Genomic DNA, 24306 nt, shown 5'->3' on the forward strand with positions numbered 1-24306 from the left:
CAAACCCCAGATATAATATTAATTCTGTTCTTGAGATGTTCACCAAATAGCACATTTCAAATAGCTTAGTTTTGTTTAACACGGAGAACCCTAATATGGCTTCAGAGGACTTGGAATATAGTTCATAATTAGGTGCTTCTGACCCACTGTCATTGTATGGACGAGAGCAGCATGAATATTGCCCAGAAAAAAGCAAGTCATGCCGCGTTGGAACAACAAAAAGGCGTTATTATTTTTTGGTGAACCCAACATTTACAGGTTTTAGTAACTGTATATATTTCTGCTCTATGTTTTTTTTTTTTTTTTTTTTGTTAAAATAGTTTTCTGTTGTTTCGTTGCATCACAGTCTCCTTCTGACAAGTGACAAGAGACACTTAATACATGCTACCATCAAGCACTGTGATACATGGTATTATCATTTATGATATGGCTGGATTTACTTTTAGAGGGAAAAAAAACATTAAAAATGACATTTAAGATATTTACGTCAGAAAAAAAATCTGAAATCCTAAAAAAAAAATCCACAAAAATATTAAACAACACAACTGTTTTGAAAATTGATGCTAATAATAATAAATACAAAATAAATAAATATATATATATATATATATAGATTTCAGGAAACACAGGACGAGATGTAATGCATCCTTTTAAGTGCAAGCGCGTACCAGGAGAATATGCTTGACCTTGGCAGTGTAGTTGTCACAGTGAAGTTTTCAGGTGGGCATCCTTCCTTGATGGGTGGTCCGAGGGACACATCATCAGTAGTACACCTCAAACTTCATAGGATGTTTCGGCCATTATAACTAGACATCCTTGGTTGAGGAAGGCCCTACGGGGGTGATCAATCCCCGCAGTGTATCCCCCCAATCACCCAATCAAGCTGGAGCCCAACAAGAGTCTTGTCTCTTTATCCACAGCCACTGGCTGCTTCTCTCAGCTGCCTCCGACATTGCTTTGATGGCCTGGCGCAGGCTCTGGCCTCTGATTCCCAGGTCTCCAAGCAGTCTGGTGGTAGACACTGCCACAAAACCTCTGCACCCCACCTCCACTGGACGGACTTCAGTTTTCCATCCACGATCTTGTGCTTCAGCAGCTAGCTCAGCATAGCGTAGTTTTTTTCGCTCGTATGCCTCGTCCACTGAGTCTTCCCAGGGTACAGTATATATATATATATATAATCCACAAAAATATTAACCAAAACGTTTTCAAACAGATAATAAGAAGAAATGTTTCTTAAGTACATTATAATTCTTTCTGAAGGATCATGGAGCCACTGGATTGCTGGCCGCTGAAACGTCAGCTCTGCCATCACAGCAATAAATGACATTTTATAATAAAATAGAAATAGAATAAAATAGAAAACAGTAATATTGCACCACATTACTGTTTTTAGCCTTGCAGTCTTGTTGAGCATAAGACTTCTTTCAAAAAAATGTTTTTTTTTTTTAAATCGTACATAAATCCTTTTTTGAACAGTATACAGTATAGTGAGATTTAAATGAATATGTTTTTCACAAAGATCCAAAGATTCATACATATTTCAACATATAAGCTGCCATGACCAGGGTTCAAGGGACTGTATTCCCGTATCCTTCACACAAAACTCAAACATGCCAGAATTACGCAAAATGCCACAAAAACAGCTGTTTACAAAGATTTGTATGTTCTTCTCCATTTGTATGTTGTCTCTCACAATGTTATTGGTCCTGTCACAGATATCTTGACTGCATGTGCGTCTAGAAATAGAGTATTCTCAAATATGTTTGTGATGCTGCTGATTTAGTCCTATGACACATTGCGAGGTGAGATGGGTGATGATGCCTCCTGCAGACAAACAGAGAAAGGACACATCAGAGCTTTACATTATATTTCAAGTAAAAGATGAACTGTGCACCCTTGTCAAAACAATTTGAAGCTTTTAAGCAGTTTTACCTCAACAAAGACTCTACTGTGTAGAATCCAAGATGTTTTCCAAAAGCAAAAAATGCTCTGAAATGATATATTTTAGCTCCAGAGTAATGTATAGAGCCATTTCACAGGATCTCCAGAAATCCTGAAGCACCTGAATATCATCGAATCCATCATACTGTATGTCATAAATTCAAACAACAAATGCAATATGTTGCAGCAGACTATTCAACAGCATTTAGCTTTTGTTTTAGTAAAACATGGCAATGCATCAGTTTTTGCACAGAGTATTGTGTTCTCCAACTTGTATTTATTATTTAGATACTAAATTGAAAATTACAGTTTATTTCAACCATTTATGTGTTGGAGTATTTTTAACTCAACAAGAGACAGCAGACATCAGTAATCAGAACATTAAAGGCTAAAATAAATCATTTAGTTACAATACATACTTCATAGGTTCAGGGTTTGACTTCAATTTCAGGCAGAATATCTTAAAAATACATAGAGTATAATATATATGTAATACTATGTGTAACACAGTCATCAAAACTTCATTTAAACTGATTCTTAATTAAGGCTGATCATGTGCACTATATTGTCTGTGTATTTCTGTAACAGTTCAACATGAGGAAAACATGGAATAAGCAAAACTTGAAAAGCAGGTGCTCAGCCAACTGTAAAGTTTGATTATACATAGTTTTGTCCTATTTCATGAGCCCTGTGTTGTTTTAACTTGTGAGGATTTGGCTTTTGATGAAAACGACTTTGAATCGAATCAGGCTTGCAATTCATCCGAATCCTCGATTTGTAATCCCATGGCCTTCATGTGGTCAACTGTAAACTGGTTTTGCCCATGTTTGTAACAGTGCCTTAAATCATTAGGCTCATCTTCCCCCGTGTCTTCATCACTGCTGTAAATAACAGAGGCCATGTTCTTGTATGGATCATTGTCATCTTCATCATCCTCATTAGCATTAGCTAACATACATTCCTCTCTGGGTCTTACAGAAGTATCTGGGCAACAAACATCAAACATTTCTGCAGGACTTTCTGCTGTAGTGGGAGCAAAAGTGTCTTGCTGCATGACAGGCATCGAAATATCCGCTTTGTTTTCTATTTGATTACATACAATTAAAATTTGTCCTTCATTTTTGGGCAAAGTCTCCTTTGCTGCTCTTGTGTCGTCTTTAAAAGAGACTGATTTTCCGAACGCTTTCCCATTGGCCAGAGCTGAAGATGAGGTGTCTGTGGGTATTATTTCTGGAAGCACCAGGATGGGTAGCATGTCTTGCGGTGCCGTGGACGTTTCAGACTCATATGCCCTGATTGATGCAGGAAGCATGTCTTCTGTTTTGGTGTACAAATCACTGGGGTATTCATGGTCAATGAATGCCTCGTTGTGGTAGGAGGCATCCTCTATAAGCGATATGGGATATCCTGAATTGACCTGTTGACCACGGAGAAAGGGCATTTAGGGTTGCCTTGAACAATCGTGACAAATCCACTGCTGAGGTCCAGCGCTGATTATAGAGTAGTTATGTGTGTCACTGATTCTTGAGACATGGGACAAACTACAGGGAATTATTTGGGATCAATCTTTTTAGTGCAACGTCTTGCTTATTTTCTCACAGAATTTGAATTATTATTCTCTTTTAAACTGTAACGCACATTAGAATTTTTTTTATGTCATATACAGTAGCCAGCATTTAAAGTGGAACAAAAAAGTTCATCAAAGTTGTCCTGAGACAAGAACACATTTTGATTTAAGGTTTTAGGACAATTTAATTTAATTTAATTTAATTTAATTTAATTTAATTTAATTTAATTTAATTTAATTTAATTTAATTTAATTTAATTTAATTTAATTTAATTTAATTTAATTTAATTTAATTTAATTTAATTTAATTTAATTTAATTTAATTTAATTTAGCCTGTATGGCCTTTAGAATATGGAAAGAAAAGACCTTAATCATTTTAATATTGGCAGATTTTTAAGATGTTTTCTTTTCTTTTTTTTTTAGCTGTAATGCACATCAGACAGAAAAATAATATGTTACTTGTTAATATGATCCGTTATGTCAAATAATTATAATAGATGTTTGCAAACATAGCATTAAACTATTATTAGAAATATAATAAGCATGGGGCAATAACTGATTTTTAGTTCCGTCTTGTTGCTACCATCATGCTTTATTAAACCATGCATATGTTAATTTGCTTTTATAGCATTGCTAGTTACCAGCAGGACCTCCTCAAAATAAATGAAATTATCTTAAAAAAAAATCTGTATTTTTTCTATTTTTTTTTTTTCATTTCTGATGGAGGTGAGATATCATGATTGTGTGAAAAGACAGAAGCACAATTATTTAAAATAAAATATATAAAGCTTATTTTATATTTGTGATCGAGTAAACAGTAAATGAAATGATACGGAACATAATGATTGTCTTCACTGTTAACTAATGGCAGGTAAAAGTGTGACATTGTCTCAACTCTCAAGAGTCAATAAACAATCGATAAACACAATTTAACAATTGCTACATTTTCAACAGTGTTTATTAAGCTTAAATATGTAACACAAAATACATGGATACCAAACGCCTTTCTACATAATAACAGCCACACACCAATCAAATACACAGTGAACCATACCAAAGCATCAAACACAGGGGGATGTGCTCCGTATACTGACCAGTTTAAATGGTGCACCATGTTTATGATAAACTGTAACACCGACAATCCCATTTAAACCAGCCTGTCAGTAGTATACGGCTTCCAGATTCTCCGAAAATTTATCTCACCTTCACAAGGGACAGTGTCACTGCAGAACACGTCTAGCTACTTAATGTCAAGTGCTTACCTGCTGAAACCATCTTAAGCTCTACATAAGAGGAATTAAAAAGGAATGTGAGGGGGAAACGACAAGGGAAGGAAGTTTTTCTAAATTTCTGACTGTAAATGATGTTTTAGTCTGTTTTTTCTTGACGATACAGTAATCTTGCTCCACTTAAAAGAGGTTATTTATTATGTAGTTTTCCCTTGTTCAGTGCAAAAGTCTTGCTTCAACATCTGTATGTCAGATACGGTCATCATACACTAAATACACTATTTTTAAAAAGGGCATTGGTGGACTTTCTGAGATTGTAGCATATTCTCAGGATGTAAGGATGTAAGCTCAGCTGGTGTTGCTTTTAGTTCATTTCTTACTACTACTTGTAGATAAATAAAAAAGGTAGATTATCACAGTGCCCAGTTCAGTCAAAATAGCCAAATGTCTTATAGGCAGCTGCGTTTCCATCAGTGTTAATGCACAAAGGGACTGAAGGGTACAACTTGGTATGATTGATAAAATATAGTAGCTCTTACCACATTTGGGTGTTTCCCAAGAGCTACTGCGCCCCTGTCTGCTGGATCCCGTCTCTCTCGTCGTCTCTTGGCCAGCCAGAGGATGAGAAATAGTACTATCACAGCCACTATCAGAACAAGGGCAGCGATGCCGCCGGCCATCCCTGCGTTCATATCTCCAAACAGACGTTCCTCACCAAATGGACTTCTGGGAACTATCAGAGAGTTTAGAAGTGGGAAGAAAAAAAAAATTACAAATCGCTCAAAAATACTTTTTTTAGTGGTCAATTCGGTGTATTGCACCTCCAAGAGATTTATTATTTAGTTTGGCTTTAAACGAATGCCAAAGGTAGGGCACCGAGGAGCATGGTGGTTAATGGGAATGCAATGAGGCTAAATCTAATTGAACCCATTATTCGTTCCTCTTAAATCAACCATGAATAATCAAATTTACCAGACGAATGATCTGTGAAAACTATTATCCATATTTGGTTTGACCCTCTATTCATGGCAAAATTTTATTTTTTAGGAGCAATAAGGATAAATGATAATGATCAATGCAATTTCAGGTTATAGGAGTTTCATCAATAATCTATCAATATTCAAGAAATATGAACTGAATTAAGAAAAATTTTTATAATATATATATAAATAATTCTCAAAAGGTTACTCTTTAATTTTGTTTTATCACTTTAATGTAAGAAAAAGATATAGAAAAAAATATATTTCATTGTTAAAACATAATTCATACAATGGAGAGTTAATTGTAGTTACATAATCTTAATATTAAAGAAATCTCAAGATCTTAAGTGCATTTACCTGGCTGTCCCCTCTGCAGCACTTCAATATCCACTGAAGCCTGGGCTGTCTCACCTGACTCTTCATCTGTTGCAATCACCTTTAATAAAAAATAAAAAAGCATCACATCATCAGCGATGTTATGACAAATATGTATTGCTATAAGGCAAATCATGTAGATCAGTGGTCGGGAACCAGCGGCTCGTGAGCCACACTAGCTCTCTCACCTTTTATCAATAAATAATACATTAAAAAATTTGACAATAGATTTCAGCTCTTTACAGCCAACTCCTTTGCTGTATAGCCTACAGTACCAAAGTAAATGAAAAGTTTCGAAGAATAATATATTTACAGTTGCACCGGTCAAGTGTGTGTTCAGTGCTGTTCGTGTCAGCAATCAACTGCAAACCTCTAATGCTATGGTAACCTAAAGTTCCCTTAGCTTGTTTTTGGTATTGACGAAAGACTTTTAGAACAGAGGCAAAATTAAAAATGACATAAAAAGTGACTGGACTAAAGCATATAATTTTATTGAAACTGGTGCTCTGTTGTGCCATGAGATATTTCGAAACATTTAACAATGTACTTTCGCTTTTGCAGCACAGATCTTTTATGTCCTATAAATGTGTCTTATTTATGCACTGTATGATAATCCATACAGCTTTCAGTGGATGGACAGTTTTAATTAATTAATGAAGAAACACGGATGAATGAGAAAGTAAAGAGTGGAATGTGCTTGATAATAAAAAAGAAATAGTAAAAGCGCAATAAGCCGCAAAGAGAACTGAATCCGCTACTGAAAGGATGATGAACGTTGAGTAGCATAGCCAATCACAGACATATCTGGTGAATTCTTGAAGGCAATGACCAATCAGAGGCATGCCTTTTGGTCAAAAAAAGGTTCCTGAACCCTGATGTAGATCATATCATAATTGTCACCTCCAGAATGTGTCGGTTGAACGCTCTGAGTTGGTCCGTCTTTGCAATCACAATGCCATCCTGGGTAATGTGGTACAGTTTATTGCTACCCGTCAGGGGCTGCATTGTGTAATGGATCTTTGGATTTATTCCCTGCAAAAGAGCAAAAAAAGAGATAAAATACTCCGGTTTGCAGGCATTTTTTAAAGTGTTTCCTATAGAGGAGATATTTTCACTCTACATCTCTGAAGTCCCTGTCGATGGCCTGGACGACCAGGACTTGATTCCCGTAGGTAGTGACCAGTGTGGCAGGGCTGGAGCTCTCAATGAGGAACCCTTTGTAGATGGTTTTGTTGAAGAATGGAGGAAATCGGTTCTCTGACACCACATGCACCAGTGCCGTCGCCACTGAATATTTCTTTGGGTCGTTCACCTGAGCAGCCTGTCAGAGTTTGCAAAGGGCAGTTATGATGAGAACTTTGATGTCATTGTTGTGTCACATTTTTTTGTTCAATGCAATTTCTTTTTATTGCCTAGCATTATGGTCTGCAATATGGCAGTTGAAGTACTTCCATACTGTGTCCTTGTTAACACTATACAGCAGATCAGCGTGGTAAATCAGCCGTCTCTTTGCTGTTCATAAACACTGACATTATCTCGTCATACCATTATGCGGAGCTTGAATGAAGGCGTGAGGAGTCTGTTTTCAACACGCTGCCTGAGAGAGATCTCTCCTGTTTTAGAGTCGATTGTAAATCTGCCTTTGTCATCACCTAGAAAGTCATTTTGAATATTTAAAAAAAAACTATAATGGAGATTTAAAGGATTAAATAGTTTATAAATCAATGGAACATACAGTAAACTCACCTGACAGAATACTGTAGACCAGAGGAGTCAGTATGTCTTTGTCTCCATCTTCAGCACGAATGGGCTCCGGAGAAAAATAGAGCACAGCATCCTAGATCATAAAGAGCATTATATTTGTAAACATACAGGTAAAGACAACAAGCTTCACAAATCCACTTTATTATTTAACTTATATAACTTAGTACTATAACTTAGAACTTTTTGGAAAAAGTCGATCAGGGCTGCATTTGTTATCATTTTTATCATATTTTATGACTTATTTACGATTTAAAAGAATTGTTTAGTAGCTAATATATTTGACAATGTAATTTATTCCTGTGATGGCAACACTGAATTTTTAGCAGTTATATCTAGAGTTCAGTGTCACATGATCCTTTAGAAATCATTCTAATATTCTGATTTGCTATTTAGGAAACATTTGTTATTATCATCAACATTGAAAACAGCTGTGCTTAATATTTTTTGTGAAAATAGTAATAGCTTTTTTTTTTTCTTTAGGAATCTTTGATGAATACAAAGTTCAAAAGAACAGCATTTATTTGTAATTTATTTGAAATATTTTATTTATTTATTTTTGTAAGATAATAAATGTCTTGCTTTTGATCAGTTAATCCCTCTGTCATGCCGCTTGAAAATGTGTTTGTTTCAGCAGTTCAGTGTGGTTTGTTTATCTTGTAACCATAGTAACTTAGTACTAGTGCATGTGGGGAAATAGGAAGTAAAATTGCCATGCGGTAATCAGCTACAGGAATGTGTGAGCTCTATCAGTCGTTCTGAGTCGATCGCTTTTCCTTTTTCCTTTTTGCTAAGGCAACGTCTGTAAGTATTTCTCATCGTGTAATATTTGGTTACTGCTTACTTTTAAGTTAGTAAGATTATTGAGACAGTTAAATTAGTTTGTTTATTGCTGCTGGTTGTTTCTACTAGCTTGATTGTGTTTATCATATAGGCTACACTGCTATGTTAGTTAAGTGGTGCTACTTACACTGTTATTGTGTATTTGAGTTTGATTAATAATATAGACATCTCATTGTACTGTATTGCAGTTTCACAAAATTCCCAGTAAACTTCATGGAAATGAATCAACTGTGTCCTGGAGTTTCTTGGGAGTGTTTAAGCTGAATGGAACATAGCCCATGACAGTGAAAAGACGGCACAGCTAATGAGGGACACAAGGATTGCCATCCTACAGAGCAACTCAATACCAAGAGATAAGCGGCTAACGCTACAGCTCCCTGTCAGCTACATACTAGCTTCCTTCTCCTGATATTGAAAACGCGGTGAGTCACAATGTCACAACGTAACAACAATAAAAAAGGAAATGGAGATAACCAGACTGAGACTGTGCGCTCAAGAAGCAGTCGCTCATCTGGTACATCGTCCAGCTCGAAGATGAGCATGGCCGTCGCCATGGCAAAGGCAAAGGCCGAAGCAGCGCAAGCTAGAGCGGTACATGCGCTAAAGGAAATTGAACTTAAAGTGGAGCAGGCACGAGTTCAAGCTAATCTTGATGCATTAAATGACGAAAAAGAAAAGGATGCTGCCATTGCAGAGGCAAATGCTCTCGTGGCTGGTTTACAAGATATGGGCTTCGAAGTATGCAGTAAGGCTAACAGCCCAGTCCCCCAAAGACCAGCTCGTCGCCGCCTATGTGTCGACACAAGCCAGCCTATGCAGCAGGGGTCTATCCGTCAGAAGAGGGAGTGACTATGCTTCGCCAACGCTTCATCTTGCAAAGAACTGCACTGCTGAGTTAAAATGTACAGAGTGTGAGAGCACTGCCCATGTGACAGCGCTCCACCCCTGCCCACCTACCTGGAAATCTAAGTCGTCCCCTTCCACTTCAGAGGACGGCGGCGAGGAGGACAGAGCAGACATCCAGGAGGTCAAGTCGACGTGCACTCAAGTATGTGGTGAAGGATTGAGTGCCAGAGCATGTGCCAAGATCTGTCTCGTCAGCATGTTCCCAAATGGATGCAGGGAGGAGTCCAAGAGAATGTACGCCATACTGGACGAGCAGAGCAATCGCTCCCTGGCGCGGTCGGAGTTCTTTGAGGTTTTTAAGATCTCCGGAAGCTCCTACTCATATACTCTCAAGACCTGTGCGGGGCGTTCAGAGACAGCGGGGAGGAGAGCCAGCGGATACACTGTGGAGCCGGTGCACCAGAAATTGAGCATTCCTCTGCCTACACTCCTCGAGTGCAACCAAATCCCTAACGTTCGCTCCGAGATTCCTACGCCGGAAGCAGCCTACCATCATGCCCACCTGAAGCGCATCGCCGACAAGATTCCGCCTCTGGATCCAGACGCCAAAATACTCCTCTTACTGGGTAGAGACATCTTACAGGCACACAAGGTCCGAGAACAGATAAGTGGCCCAGGAGATGCACCGTTTGCTCAAAGGCTTGACCTAGGATGGGTTGTCGTCGGCGATGTGTGTCTTGGAGGTGCCCACAGACCACTTGAAGTGAGGAGTTACAAAACAGCCATCTTAGAGAACGGTTGTACGAGTTATCTTCAGCCATGCAACAACCAGATCAGAGTGAAAGAGGTATTTGGTCAAGTGCCTAAAACTCAGCATCATCCTGCACCTACCTCCACCTGTGGCTTAATGATGCTCAGTGGAGACTGCCTGGGGCAGACTGTCTTCGCTCGTACTCCCGACGACCACAGACTCGCTCCATCCATGGAGGATCTAGAGTTTCTGAAGATAATGGAAGCTGAGTGCTATCAGGACAGCTCCAAAAGTTGGGTTGCACCTTTACCCTTCCGGTCGCCAAGACAGCGGCTGCCTAACAACAGGAAACAGGCTTTCGACCGTCTTGTCTCACTCCGGCGCTCATTGGAAAAACGACCACAGATGAAAGCCGATTTCCTAGAGTTTATGGAGAGGATGCTTAAGAAGGCACATGCAGAAGTTGCCCCGCCAGTGCAGCCTGGACAAGAGTGCTGGTACCTGCCCCTGTTCGGTGTGTACCATCCTAGGAAGCCAGATAAAATCCGTGTGGTTTTCGACAGCAGCGCGTCATGTGAAGGAGTGTCACTCAACGATGTTTTGCTCACTGGGCCCGACCTTAATAATAGCCTTCTAGGTGTTCTTATGAGGTTCAGGAAGGAACAGGTGGCGATCACCGCCGACATTGAGCACATGTTCCACTGCTTTGTCGTTAAGGAGGACCACCGCGATTTTCTCCGCTTCCTGTGGTATAGAAACAACGACCCTACCTCCGACATAGTGGACTATAGAATGCGAGTTCACCTCTTTGGGAACAGTCCCTCGCCTGCCGTTGCAGTGTATGGTCTGCGACGGGCAGCTAAGGAAGCAGAAGCCGACTATGGCAGTGATGCAAGAAGATTCATCGACCGCGAGTTCTACGTTGACGACGCTTTACAGTCCTTCGGCACAGAGGAAGAGGCCATCAGCATCCTCGGGCGAGCACAGAAGATGCTTGCAGCTTCTAACCTCAGGCTGCACAAAATTGCTTCAAATCGACTGGCAGTCATCGAAGCATTTCCAACCGAAGATCGCACCAAGGACGTCAACAACCTAGATCTCTTTGTTGATGATCTGCCCATTCAACGTAGCCTTGGATTGTTCTGGAACATGCGCACAGACACCTTCATGTTTCAAATCAAAGATGATCAGAAGCCATTCACTCGCAGAGGGGTACTCTCAACCGTGAACAGCCTCTACGATCCTCTAGGGTTCCTTGCACCCATCACGGTTCATGGAAGACTGATACTCAGGGAACTCACCACGCAATCAGAGGATTGGGACTCACCTCTTCCCAAAGACATGGAGATTGAGTGGACTAGATGGAAACAGTCACTCCAAGACCTAGAGGGGCTCCAGATACCACGCCCCTATACGTCCTTCTCCACCGCAGGTGCGCTAAGAAGAGAGCTCTGTGTCTTTGCAGACGCATCAGTCAAGGCTATAGCAGCCGTTGCCTACATAAAGGTGACAAGCCACCAAGAACAGACTGAGATTGGCTTCGTCTTCGGGAAGGCAAAGTTGGCCCCCCAACCTGGTTTAACTATCCCTAGACTTGAGTTCTGTGCGGCTGTACTCGCCATTGAGATCGCCGAGATGGTAGTCACAGAGATGGACACAACATTCGACAACGTCACCTACTACACAGATAGCAAGGTTGTATTAGGGTACATCCAGAACCAAACAAGGAGATTTTATGTCTATGTACACAACAGGATCCAACGAATCCATCAATCACCATGTTCTGGTCAGTGGAAGTACGTCCCAACGCACCTCAACCCAGCTGACATTGGGTCAAGAACTGTGACACCAGCTTTGCTTAGCAGCACAACTTGGCTCAAAGGACCAGCCTTTCTCCATGATGCATCTTCGTATTCACCTGAGCTTCCAGAGACTTATAACCTTATTGACCCTGACACTGACTCTGAAGTGCGTCCTCAGGTGGTGACAAGTCTCACACATGTTACCAGAGATGTGGTGCACCCACAACGCTTTGAACGCTTCTCCAAGTTCAGCACTCTCCTCACGGCCATAGCGCACCTCATCCACGTGGCTCGTTCCTTTGCCCATTCCACCCAGAATGAATGTCAGGGCTGGCACATCTGTCGCTCTACAGAGGAAGAGTTGCTAAGGGCCAAAGTGTGCATTGTGAAGAGTGTCCAGAATGAGTGCTATGCAGAGGAACTTAAGTGTATCAACTCAGGATCCAACATCCCATCTTCCAGCAGCCTGTGGAAATTGCACCCCATCATGGACCACGATCAACTTCTTAGAGTGGGAGGTCGGATTGGAAAGTCAGATCTGAGCACGGACGAGGCTCATCCCATCATCATTCCTGGCCGACATCATCTCGCAACCCTGCTTGTGTCTCACTATCATGAAGCAGTGAAACACCAAGGAAGACATCTGACCGAAGGTGCCATTCGAGCGGCAGGGTTCTGGCTGGTAGGAGCTAAACGCTGCATCAGCAGTCTGCTTCACAGATGTGTCACTTGTAGAAGGCTGAGGGGGAAGACTGAACATCAGCAGATGGCAGCTCTGCCGGCAGAACGGTTACAAGTAGCACCTCCTTTCACCTACGTAGGTGTCGACGTCTTTGGACCATGGGACATTGTCTCACGCCGCACAAGAGGAGGAGTCTCCAACTCTAAACGATGGGCTGTGATGTTCTCATGCATGTGCTCAAGGGCAGTTCACATCGAGGTAATTGAAGCAATGAGTACCAGCAGCTTTATCAATGCCTTGAGGAGGTTCTTTGCAGTCAGGGGCCCTGCAAAGCAGATTCGCTCTGACTGCGGAACTAACTTCGTCGGCGCCTCTCGTGAGCTGGAGATGGACAAGACTAATCCAGGCTTCAACAGTGTGGAAGAGTACCTGGACACACAGAGCTGCACCTGGGTATTCAACCCGCCCCACGCGTCCCATATGGGTGGCGCCTGGGAACGCATGATTGGCATTGCCCGCCGTATTTTGGACTGCATGCTGCTTGAGCAGAGGAGGTCTCACCTTACACATGAAGTTCTGACCACACTTATGGCTGAGGTAGCTGCAATCATGAATGCTAGACCGCTCATCCCAGTATCATCGGATCCGGAATCGCCTGTCATCCTCACCCCAGCAATGCTCCTGACTCTCAAGACAGGATCTGCTCCTCCTCCTCCGTAAGGAAGCTTTGAGGAAGCGCATCTCATCAGAGAGGAATGGAAGCGGGTTCAGGGCCTAGCAGACATGTTTTGGAACAGGTGGAAACATGAATACCTCAAAACATTGCAGCTTCGGCACAAATGGCAAGGGAAAAGGCAGAACCTCCAGGAAGGAGACATAGTTCTCTTGAAAGACAATCAGGCAAAGAGAAATCAATGGCCTACGGGCATTATCACAAAAACCTTTCCAGGAGAAGATGGACTGGTCCGGAAGGTTCAAGTGGAAGTCGTCAAGGATGGAACCAGAAAGGCTTTTTCTCGGCCCATTAAAGAAGTGGTTCTGCTTCTCTCTCCAAAGACTGATTCTGTTAATTAATGTGGGCTCTTTAAAGACCCCAAGCGGGGAGTGTCATGCCGCTTGAAAATGTGTTTGTTTCAGCAGTTCAGTGTGGTTTGTTTATCTTGTAACCATAGTAACTTAGTACTAGTGCATGTGGGGAAATAGGAAGTAAAATTGCCATGCGGTAATCAGCTACAGGAATGTGTGAGCTCTATCAGTCGTTCTGAGTCGATCGCTTTTCCTTTTTCCTTTTTGCTAAGGCAACGTCTGTAAGTATTTCTCATCGTGTAATATTTGGTTACTGCTTACTTTTAAGTTAGTAAGATTATTGAGACGGTTAAATTAGTTTGTTTATTGCTGCTGGTTGTTTCTACTAGCTTGATTGTGTTTATCATATAGGCTACACTGCTATGTTAGTTAAGTGGTGCTACTTACACTGTTATTGTGTATTTGAGTTTGATTAATAATATAGACATCTCATTGTACTGTATTGCAGTTTCACAAAATTCCCAGTAAACTTCATGGAAATGAATCAACTGTGTCCTGGAGTTTCTTGGGAGTGTTTAAGCTGAATGGAACATAGCCCATGACACCCTCCTTGCAGAATAAAAATATTATTATTATATGTACTGACTTCAAACATTTGAACAGTAATCGAAGTATATTTATTAATTTCAGCTAAATGAATCACCTCATACCTCATCTGTCTCTGTGATGTTAACACTGTACACAGGGTTGGTGCAGATATTATGATCTCCGTCCTCATAAACAGGTGCACACGGCTGGAACTGAGGATACTGGTCATCACCGTCTACAACGTTCACAGTGACTGTAGCTGTTGTGCTGTACTTTTCTTTTGTGGTCGTTTCCTGTTGATTTAAATAGCAGTTCAAACTGTTTTCTCTTCATTATGATTATTTTCCAGCACATAAATGTCTTGTGATTTCCAGTCAGCACATATGTGAATAACGTGTACTACATACCACAGCAAATATGACCACCTGCAGCTGGGTTTTAGTCTCATAGTCCAACGGTTTATCCAGGATCACCATCCCGCTGTTGGGCAGATCAATCCTAAAATAGCAGGCATCAGCCTGAATGAGAGAGACACACAGTGCTGGGAATGTTCTCTTGGATTGTGGAAAGGAAAAGGGGTTCTCTAATAACATTTGTATATTTTTACAGCTGCAGACAGACCGATTGAGGCTACTGCATAACCTTTTGTTCAGCCTTTCATCTTTAATTTTGACTTTTATCGAAGGTATCACTCACTGTAGATTTGTCGGTCAGATAAGTGATTGTGTCTCCATCGCCGTCTCTAGCCTTTACTGTGAACACCATCGAGTTTACGCTCAGCAACTGTAGGAAGAGAGTCAGCAGATGTCAGGACTCTAGGTTTTTAATGTTTCATTAAAATAAACACGCATGTCAAAGGGTCATTTCAGACAGGAGTCTAATTCCGAAATAATTCAGTATACAGAGTAAAACCTGGAGTAAAAATGGACCAAAGTGAGTTTACCTCACTTATATATCGTGGCTGAATGGTGTCTTCAAGGAAATATGGCATGTTGTCATTTTCATTCAGTATTTCCACCATAATTCGATATCGACTCTGAAATGAGAAACTGAGGGTTAAAAGTGCTCCATTATGAAATATCATTATTTTAGTTATTATGTTTTATACCATACCCTTATTACATTATCTTCATAACATGTCAAAGCAGCGATCAGAACTGATCCCAGCACCTATAAATTACCACAGAAAAATAGAGTTGCATAGAGTTGCATTTATTTTATTTTTTTTATCACAATTATCACTCAAAACAAAAATTACACAAAAAAAATGGTCACACTTTATTTTAAGGTCCAATTCTCGCTATAAACAAACCATTAACTATGACTTCTGCCTCAATAAATTAATAATGTGTTGCGTCTTAATAGTTAGTAAGGTAGATGTTAAGTTAGGTATTAGGGATGTAGAATATGGACATGCAGAATATGTGCTTTATAAATACTAATAAACAACCACTATGATCATAATAGGTATGTTATTATGCAACTAGTTAACAGTGAAAATTGGTCCCTATACTAAAGTGTTATCAAAAAAAAAGTCTCTTGTTTTATGCTCATTTTGCTTAGCGTTGTAAAGTTTTGTGTTATTTTGCCCCATTCTCAACAGGTGAATCTGGTCGAATATATAGAGTTTATATAACTTATAACATTTGTCATTTATAGACATTCTATTTTAAAACCCCAAACTGTGGCTTAAAACTCCTCCACTGTGTTGGCTGGCAGTCCTAATGCTTCAGTGTTATTCTGGCTTCCCTCCACACGCTAACAGACACTACTGTGTTAATCACCTCTCGATCTAAGGTCCTTGAAAACGACGAGTTGAGTCGGATTGTTCGGCCGTCAAGGTAAAACCAGTCCGCGTTTTCTCCTGTGAGACACAGGCGGATGCTTGCTCCAGGGTCTCCGTTGATACTGATGTTGGCTATGATCTCTCCAGTGGGACTGTTCTCTCGGACCGTGGCAAATATGTCTTGACCACCAAGGCATAAACTGGCTGCAGTTCAGATGAGAGACTGATTAGATTAGAAGACTACACAAATCATCCATATTTATAAAACAACACCTTTGTAATAGCAGGGATAATTGTAACATGTATAGGATTTTGCCCAACTATTCCTGTATCGAAGTTTATGTCTATTATATGCAGTTGTGAGTTAACATCTTGGAATTTAGACTTTAGATTTAAGTTTATAACACAAAGTTTGTACTTTGTCTGACTATTCTGACTCATTTTCTCAGAATTCGTAATTAACAGCTCACAAATCAGATTTTCTTTTTTAGAATTCTAAAGTAATACTCCCAATTCTGACTTTCCATTAGAAGAGTTCATAGAGTTAACACCTTGGAAATGTTTTTTTCAGAATTCAGAATAAACACTTACATTAACTATTCCATTTAATATTCATATTAATGTACAAAATTAAATTCACTAAATTAATATTATATTCAAACGATTGTTGATAGAACAGAATTATAAAATCAATGCACACTGTCTATATAAGTTGGTCTGAGATATTTGATGAGACAGCAAGTGGGAACCACAAGGCCACGATAAGACACACATCATGAGGCCTTTGACTTGGGCCTCTAAATTTTTTGATTGGCGAATATCCTGACATTTGCCATGTAATGAGAGTAAAAATAACTTGGGAACACAGTTTAATGTTTGCTTTATGCAAAAGTCTCCATTTGCTTTCCTTTCCTTTCCTTTCTCCATCTAATATCTGTCAAAAAAATAAATAAATAAAAAATCTCACTTGTGCCTTTATTTTCCTGATAGGCTGAGTGAAAGAGACTCATTACTTGCAGAGAGTCATTCTAAGACTTATTATCATTTTCACATCCTCATAACCATGCCTGTTACATATATTACCACAGAGCAGCGATTCATGAAAATTAGCCTTTGCGGATCCTGATTTTACGGAGGTGTTTACCTTTCGCGATGTGATGGAATACATTCAGTGCCATCTGGCAGAGGAACAATCTCCATGGTGTCAGCATGGTGGATATTCCCCTGGGCTCACGTCTCCTTGTTCCCGCTGTAAAAGAAATGCCAAACCCTGACAGTCAATCGCTCTGAAGGATTTAGAGTACTCATATTACCTGTCACAAAGAGCAGACTTACCCATTCACACCAAAGGTCAATTAAATCAGAAGATTAACAAAGCATATTTATACTGTCATGCCACCATTTGACATTCATCGGCCAAGTTACTCAAGTGAGTCGAATCAAACCGCTAAATGAATTACTATAGAACGTCACACAGTCTCACCTCTCAGTGTCTATTTACTTTCGCTTGGGCTTTAGTCATGTTAAGTCTTCACCCCAAGATCTTTCCTAGAACTTAAAACCTATTATGATGTCTTTAGCCAGTGTCAAGCCACCAGCCTGGCAGTGATGTCGGTTACGTGACCTCCAGGCCGCACTTTTGATCCTCCACCTTCCACTTCCACGCACCCCTCCACATAAGAGCTTTTTCAAATCCTCACATAATACCTGCAAAGCTGCCTAAGAACTGTTGTTTCCCCTCTCACGTTTCATCCTACTACACATAATTACACATTTACTGTTCAATCATAGATCATTTTGTTGGGATAATTCATGCAAAAATATTTTTCATTATGTAATTCCCTTATTCCAAACCGGCATGCTCTAAAAGGACATATTTTATGTAGCTGATTTTTTCTACACAAGAAAATAAATAACAGAATGAGGATTAGTAAATAATCACAGGATTGTCATTTTTTGTTGAATTATACCTTTACAGTGGATTCGTCACATGACCACTAGGGGACACCATCACTCTTGTCCTCCTTGAGTAAGGTTATATGGACAGTCCTTCAGACCAGGTAATGTCAAAAACACACCTCACAGTCTGGGACGATTTGAGCTTTGTGACGTAGCATTATCCTGCTGGAGGTAGCCATCAGAAGATGGGTACACTGTAGTCATAAAGGGAAGGAGATACTCAGGTACTCTAAGCTGTGGCGTTTAAACGATGCTCAATTGGTACTAAGGGGCCCAAAGTGTGCCAAGAAAATATCCCCCACACCATTACACCGCCATCACCAGCTTGAACCGTTGAGACAAGGCAGGATGGACCCATGGCTTCATGTTCTTTACGCCAAATTCTGACACTAGCATCTGAATGACGCGGCAGAAATTGAGACTCTTTAGACCAGGCAGCGTTTTTCCAATCTTCTATTGTCCAATTTTGGTGAGGCTGTGCGAATTGAATCCTTTGTTTCTTGTCCTTAGCTGACGGTAGCAGTACCTGGTGTGGTCCTCTGAGATGGTATTCTGCATACCTTGGTTGTAACGAGTGGTTATTAGAGTTACTGTTGCCTTTCTATCATCTCTAACCAGTCTGCCCATTCTCCTCTGACATCAACAAGGCATTTTTGTCCACACAACTGCCGCTCACTGGATATTTTCTCTTTTTCGGACCATTTGTGCGTGAAAATCCCAGAAGATCAGCAGTTTTTAAAAAATACCCGACCAGCCCATCTGGCACCAACAACCATTCCACGTTCAAAGTCACTTAAATCCCCTTTCTTCCCCATTCTGATGCTCAGTTTGAACTTCAGCAAGTCATCTTCACCACATCTAGATGTCTAAATGCATTGAGTTGCTGCCATGTTATTGAGTGGTTAACAATTTGTGTTACCAAGCAATTAAACAGGTGTACCAATAAAGTGGCTGCTGAGTGTATTTAATATAATTTATTCCTGTGATAGCAAAGATGACTTTTCAGCAGTCATTACTTCAGTCTTCAGTGACAAATGAGCCTTCGTAAATATTCTAATATGCTGATGTTAAAAACAATTCCTTGTGCTGCTGAATATTTTTGTTGAACAGATTTTGGAATTCTTTGTTGAATAGAACGTTAAAAAAACAGCATTTATTTGAAACTTAAATCTTTTATGATATCTCTACTGTCACTTCTGATTAAATGAATGCAGCTTTGCTACATAAAACTGCACATTAATTAAAAATAAATTAATTAGTAAATCTTACTGACCACAAATTTTTGGAGGGATGCTTTTTTTTAAAGCCCAGGATCCCTTGGTCAATAAAGAAGAAACAGTCCAGGGACTCACTGTTATGTGCTATAATGAGCCTACAATAACATACATACGTAATGTATTTACTGTACATTACATTAGGATGCTTATCTTGCAAAGCCATTACAATCATTATTGATGTATAGAGTGTAATTTACAGTTTTATTATAAAACATTTTAATGTGTAAGTTTAGCAGCTTGATTTTGGCATTAGTTGATTGTATTCATTTTTTCTTATTATTCACTGCTTGTCAGTCTTCTAGCCAAGGCCTATTAACAGCACATTAAAATAATACTATTCATAATTTAGTAGTTGAATTGCAACTTTGGCAATTGGCAACTAAAGAGTCTAATAATTAATATTTTGTGTTTCTGGGGAACGGACTGATTAAAATATGTCATAATGTAATCCTGTATCATGAGGTATGGATAACCATGTTAACCATGTGAGAAACGGTCCCACTTAAGTGGCCTTAAGTACAAATAAAAACAAAAAGTACAGTGTACTTATTGTGTTCATATTGTATTGCAAAATACTTTTGCTGCTATTGAGGTGGGATGTGGGTAAGGTTAGGGACAGGTTTGGTGGGATGGGTATAGGGTAAGTCAACAGTATAATTATAAATGTAATTACACAAATTGATTACAGATGTAATTACATGCAGGCATTTTTTAAAATATAAGTACAATGTAAAAACATGAATGTACACAATAAGTGCATTGTACCAAATGATTACATTAAATATAGTATTAAGGCCACCTAATATAAAGTGGGACCTCAGAAATATGTAATCAATGATTGTTTGGGTACAGGATGACTGTATGTGGACTGCATGTGATTAGGGATTAAATCGAGTAATTCATGCGAAACAGGAAGTAGGTCTCAAGATTATGGGATTACAGTACAATATGGTATAATATTCTTGCTGCACACGGCAGTCTGTTATTTATTATGCACGTCTCTGCATGTCTGAGTTTGTCTGCAAGTGTTGATCGAGACCACTTTGCCGATTAAAGCTCTTCTGAGTTTTAGCAGAAGTATATGTAGAATTAGCGACGTCGCTGTATTATATTGTTTTGATGTGATTAGTCTAATCTCACATATGAGAGCACTCATTTGCAGAGATGATATACAGCAGTGCACTCCTCAATGGTGATTGCCAGTGCATTTATTATTTTATACATAAACTGAAGTGGTACCCTTAAATCAGCATTTATTTCTTTATGAGTTTCTTTCTTTTGTGGAATATAAAAGAAGATATTTTAAAGAATGTGGGTAACCAAATCGTTGCTTGTCCTCACTGACTTCTATAGCATGGAAGAAATACTATGAAATACTAAGAAATACTAAAAATTAAGGGTCATTAAACGATGACAGAATTTTCCTTTTTGGGTGAACTATCCATTTTAAAGGTAAGTATTAGTCTTGTCACAACATTTGTTAAAAAAATAAAAAAATACAAAAAACCTGGTACCGTTTGTACCTAAAAGCATCATCATAATACAGATGGTAAAATAGAGGGCCTCATGTGTTAAAGTCTTCAGAATTTGACTTCTGTGATTAATGGCCCATATGTTTAAAATATCTTCTTTTATATTCCACAAAAGAAAGAAACTCATACAGTTTTGGAACAACCTAAAGGGTGAGTAAATGCTGACATCATTTTTAGGTTGGGGTGAAATGTCCCTTCACGTAAGGTATTAATACGCAATCAATTATAAATAATCAGGTATAAATAAGGTACCTTTTAAAAGGGTACCACCCCAGTGGCACCAGTTTATGTATAAAATAATATCAGTTATTTTACAGTAAATGTAAGAGGAAGGTTTATTGCTAAATCTTCAGAAATTGCAGAAACACATTAATAAACACTACAGAGACTGGCAACTGAAGCGAGGTCCAGCATGTTTAGAAGCGTAATGATTGATGCCGTCTCCTTAGATGAGACCATCAGACTCATTAGAGCAGCTAGTATGAAGCAGAGCCATTCGGAAAACTGAAAAATAACAGACTTTCTGATCGAAGACAAATGAAACAGCTGACTACAGCTGGAAAAACTCACTTTTGTTTGCATCAAACATTTACTCAATCACAAAAACGGGTCTGAACAGCGAGCTTTACAAAACCCCATGGCATGCTGGGAAAGTGAGCTTTCGCTACAGTCTTGACAAGAAAGCACCAGTTGTCAATCTCCTTTGAAGTGTAAACAACACAATCACACACTAGACCAAAAGCCCTCAGTATTTCCTCACCGTTAATCGGTGGTGTTTATCCTTTGTTTTTGAGCTCAGGGGATCCTGCTATCACTTCCTGCGGTGGCCGCTCTTGTCCTCCGGCTCATGTCTCTCCTCTTAGGGGGGCTCAAACCTGCGCCACAAGGGACAGCGGGCAGCCACAGTGCAAAACGCAACAGATTTCTCTGGCTAGTTAAGTCAGGGCTGCTCAGAGCGAGAGAGAAAGAGAGAGAGGGAGCACAATGCGTTTAGCTGGAGGGAATTAAGAGCTCTCACACAGCAGAGCGAGGGCTTAGGCAGCATTTCCAGGACAGGATAACTCTGGCTGCTGAGAGGGAGGTTAAACTGAGAACATTAGCTCAGGCGCTGACGCTAATGCAGTCCAAGGTGTGCAAATGCTGCTAGTTTGTCATTAGAATACAGACTGAGGGCGCATTGGCCTGATTGCAGTCAGGCTGAGTAGCTGTCTTTGGGGTCAGAAGGACCACAAGAACTGTCCCTTGTTTTGGTGTATGTACAGTATGGGTGAATGTCATGAAAAATTACTCCATGTCACGCTACACATAAAACCATCATGATTTTTTTTTTTGCATTGTGACACGATTGTTTTTAAGTCATTTTATCAATAAATTCTAAATTTAAATAATACTTTTATTTTTATTTCATTTTTTTTTTAATTCCTATTATTTTCATTATGGATTTCCATTAAAAATGAATGTCAGAATTAATTAAAATTTATCTACTAATAATATTCATACAATCTCAGCAAGCAACAGCAACCTACAGAAGTCCATTTCCAACACATAAGAAAAAAAAACATGGCAAATCATAATTATGACTTAAACTGTCAAAATAATAATGAGATAATAAGAAGTCATAATTATGGTGTAAAAATATATTTTTAATTTCATAATTATGACTTGGCAAGGCATGATTTCAGTTTATCTCAGAATTAAGACTTTTGTTTAATTTTGAAAGTTTTTCGCATTTTCTCAACTTTATCTCATTATTTTTTATCTCATAATGGCTTAGTATGCCAGTTTTTATTTTTATCTGATAATCATCACTTTTTATCTAACTTTCTGTGTCGTATCTCATAATTATGCCTTGGTATCTCATAATTACTATCTCATAATTACATACTTTTTGTGGGAATTATTACTTTTATGTCATAATTATGATTTACCAAAGCATGATTTTTCGTTTTTACATGGAGAGAATGAGCTTTCATAGAAAGCAAAGGTGGAAAAGTCAATTGACCTACAATCTTCCACCCTTCCTCTCTATATATGAGATAACAGGCTGCTAGGCTGATCTCCTTTCAGTGGGACCACTCCTTAACGCCGCATATGAGGGGAGATAATTGGCTTAGACTTCTTGCAATGATTGCGCACCACTGTGGATTAGACACTTTGACATTCACTTCTCATAGCTGGGCCTAGGTAGCGCACCTGTGGGAGCTCAAGGGATGAGCAAATTCAAAGCAAAAACCCTTCAGTTTCTGCTCTTGTAGCCTTGGAATCAATCAGAGGCATGTTTGCATCGATCGGCGGGGCTCACAGAGGAGTTAATTATCCTCCATCGCTGCTTTCTGATCCATGTCCTTCCCTGTCAGCTTCATCACCTCTTAGGCACGTTATCCGGAGATGATTTGCAGGGCAGCAGGGGCCACTGGAGATTTTCTTGTTTGTTTGGGAATTGAGGGCTCTTTGACTGAGTTCACCTCTGGAGCTCCTGCTAGAGTTGACAGATGTACACGTCCTCATGAGGAGAGAGCTCAGTGTGCACATGTACACTTGCTCACAAGCTAGTGTATACTTTCAAGGATATGCACTTATGAAATCCTTGTTTTAAGTCCTTTTCAGTCACATATGCATTAAAATATTGAATAATACGCACAGCATTGCTATCTGCATGCATATAGGCCAACTTTTTTTTGCATAAATTCAGAAAAATCTTTAAAAAAAAATAAAAATAAATAACAAATCGATCCCAGACTGGAATGGTGTTCACTTGATTTTGCTGGTCTTGTATTATTATGTGCTATATTACAGCATTGATGTTTTGAATTTATTTGAATATTTTAATTTTAGCTTATGTTTTGGATATCTAAGCTATGTGCATTGGTCATTTTTATTATTTAGGGAAACTTAGGGAAACTTTTTTTTAAAGTTTTTCATCTAATATTTATATTTCATTGGTAACACCTTGCAATAATGCTCAATTTGTTAACATTCATTAACTACAGTACATTCGTTCTTATGAGCTAACAATGAAAATACTTCGAATTTTAATTAATGTTAATTTTTAGATTTGATAATACTTTATTATTTAATGGTGAGCTAACATGAACTAACATAACACTGTATTTTTACATTAAACAAGATGAATAAATATTATAACAATACTGCCCACTGTTTGTAAATATTAGTTAATTAGTTAGTCAGCTTTAATTACAGGAAACAAGTTTTTAGTTTACAATAAAAACACTAGATATTACTGCAGTAAATGTTTTTATTATTATTATTATAATTTTAATCTAGGTGTATAATTTCTGGATCACTATAATGTAAACACTTGCAAAAAAAAAATGACAAGGTTAATAGAAAATCATA

The 24306-nt window shown here is 39.1% G+C and overlaps 1 protein-coding gene across 3 annotated transcripts; it reads right to left on the reverse strand.

Moving 5' to 3' along the window:
• Positions 1 to 1198: 1198 nt before the first annotated feature.
• LOC132105832 (cadherin-related family member 5-like) lies at positions 1199 to 21911 on the reverse strand. 3 transcript variants are annotated; one of them, XM_059511266.1, is made up of 16 exons: positions 21710 to 21910; positions 17326 to 17430; positions 16180 to 16385; positions 15509 to 15565; positions 15339 to 15431; positions 15092 to 15178; positions 14803 to 14913; positions 14518 to 14688; positions 7843 to 7933; positions 7642 to 7748; positions 7217 to 7417; positions 6997 to 7128; positions 6079 to 6157; positions 5281 to 5474; positions 4775 to 4795; positions 2202 to 3361 (listed from the first exon to the last, which is right to left on the reverse strand). In XM_059511266.1, the coding sequence occupies exons 2-16, from the start codon at positions 17390 to 17392 to the stop codon at positions 2690 to 2692; spliced, it is 2289 nt and encodes a 762-aa protein (XP_059367249.1). In that variant the 5' UTR covers positions 17393 to 17430; positions 21710 to 21910; the 3' UTR covers positions 2202 to 2689. The 3 variants fall into 3 exon arrangements, with proteins under 3 accessions (XP_059367251.1, XP_059367249.1, XP_059367250.1); XM_059511268.1 differs by lacking the exons at positions 2202 to 3361; positions 4775 to 4795 and adding an exon at positions 1199 to 1827 and having other exon boundaries at positions 21710 to 21909; XM_059511267.1 differs by lacking the exon at positions 4775 to 4795 and having other exon boundaries at positions 21710 to 21911.
• Between the last annotated feature and the right edge of the window lie 2395 nt (positions 21912 to 24306).

Source organism: Carassius carassius, chromosome 26, assembly GCF_963082965.1.
Source record: "Carassius carassius chromosome 26, fCarCar2.1, whole genome shotgun sequence".
Classification (NCBI taxonomy): Eukaryota; Metazoa; Chordata; class Actinopteri; order Cypriniformes; family Cyprinidae; genus Carassius; species Carassius carassius.

Excerpts from the sequence above, each read along its gene's own strand:
- LOC132105832 (XM_059511266.1), bottom strand. The coding sequence starts at position 17,392 with ATGCTGACACCATGGAGATTGTTCCTCTGCCAGATGGCACTGAATGTA. Across the intron at positions 7,934-14,517 it reads ACATCACAGAGACAGATGAG|GATGCTGTGCTCTATTTTTC; the intron begins GTATGAGGTGAT and ends TTTATGATCTAG. Across the intron at positions 7,749-7,842 it reads GGTCTACAGTATTCTGTCAG|GTGATGACAAAGGCAGATTT; the intron begins GTGAGTTTACTG and ends ATGACTTTCTAG.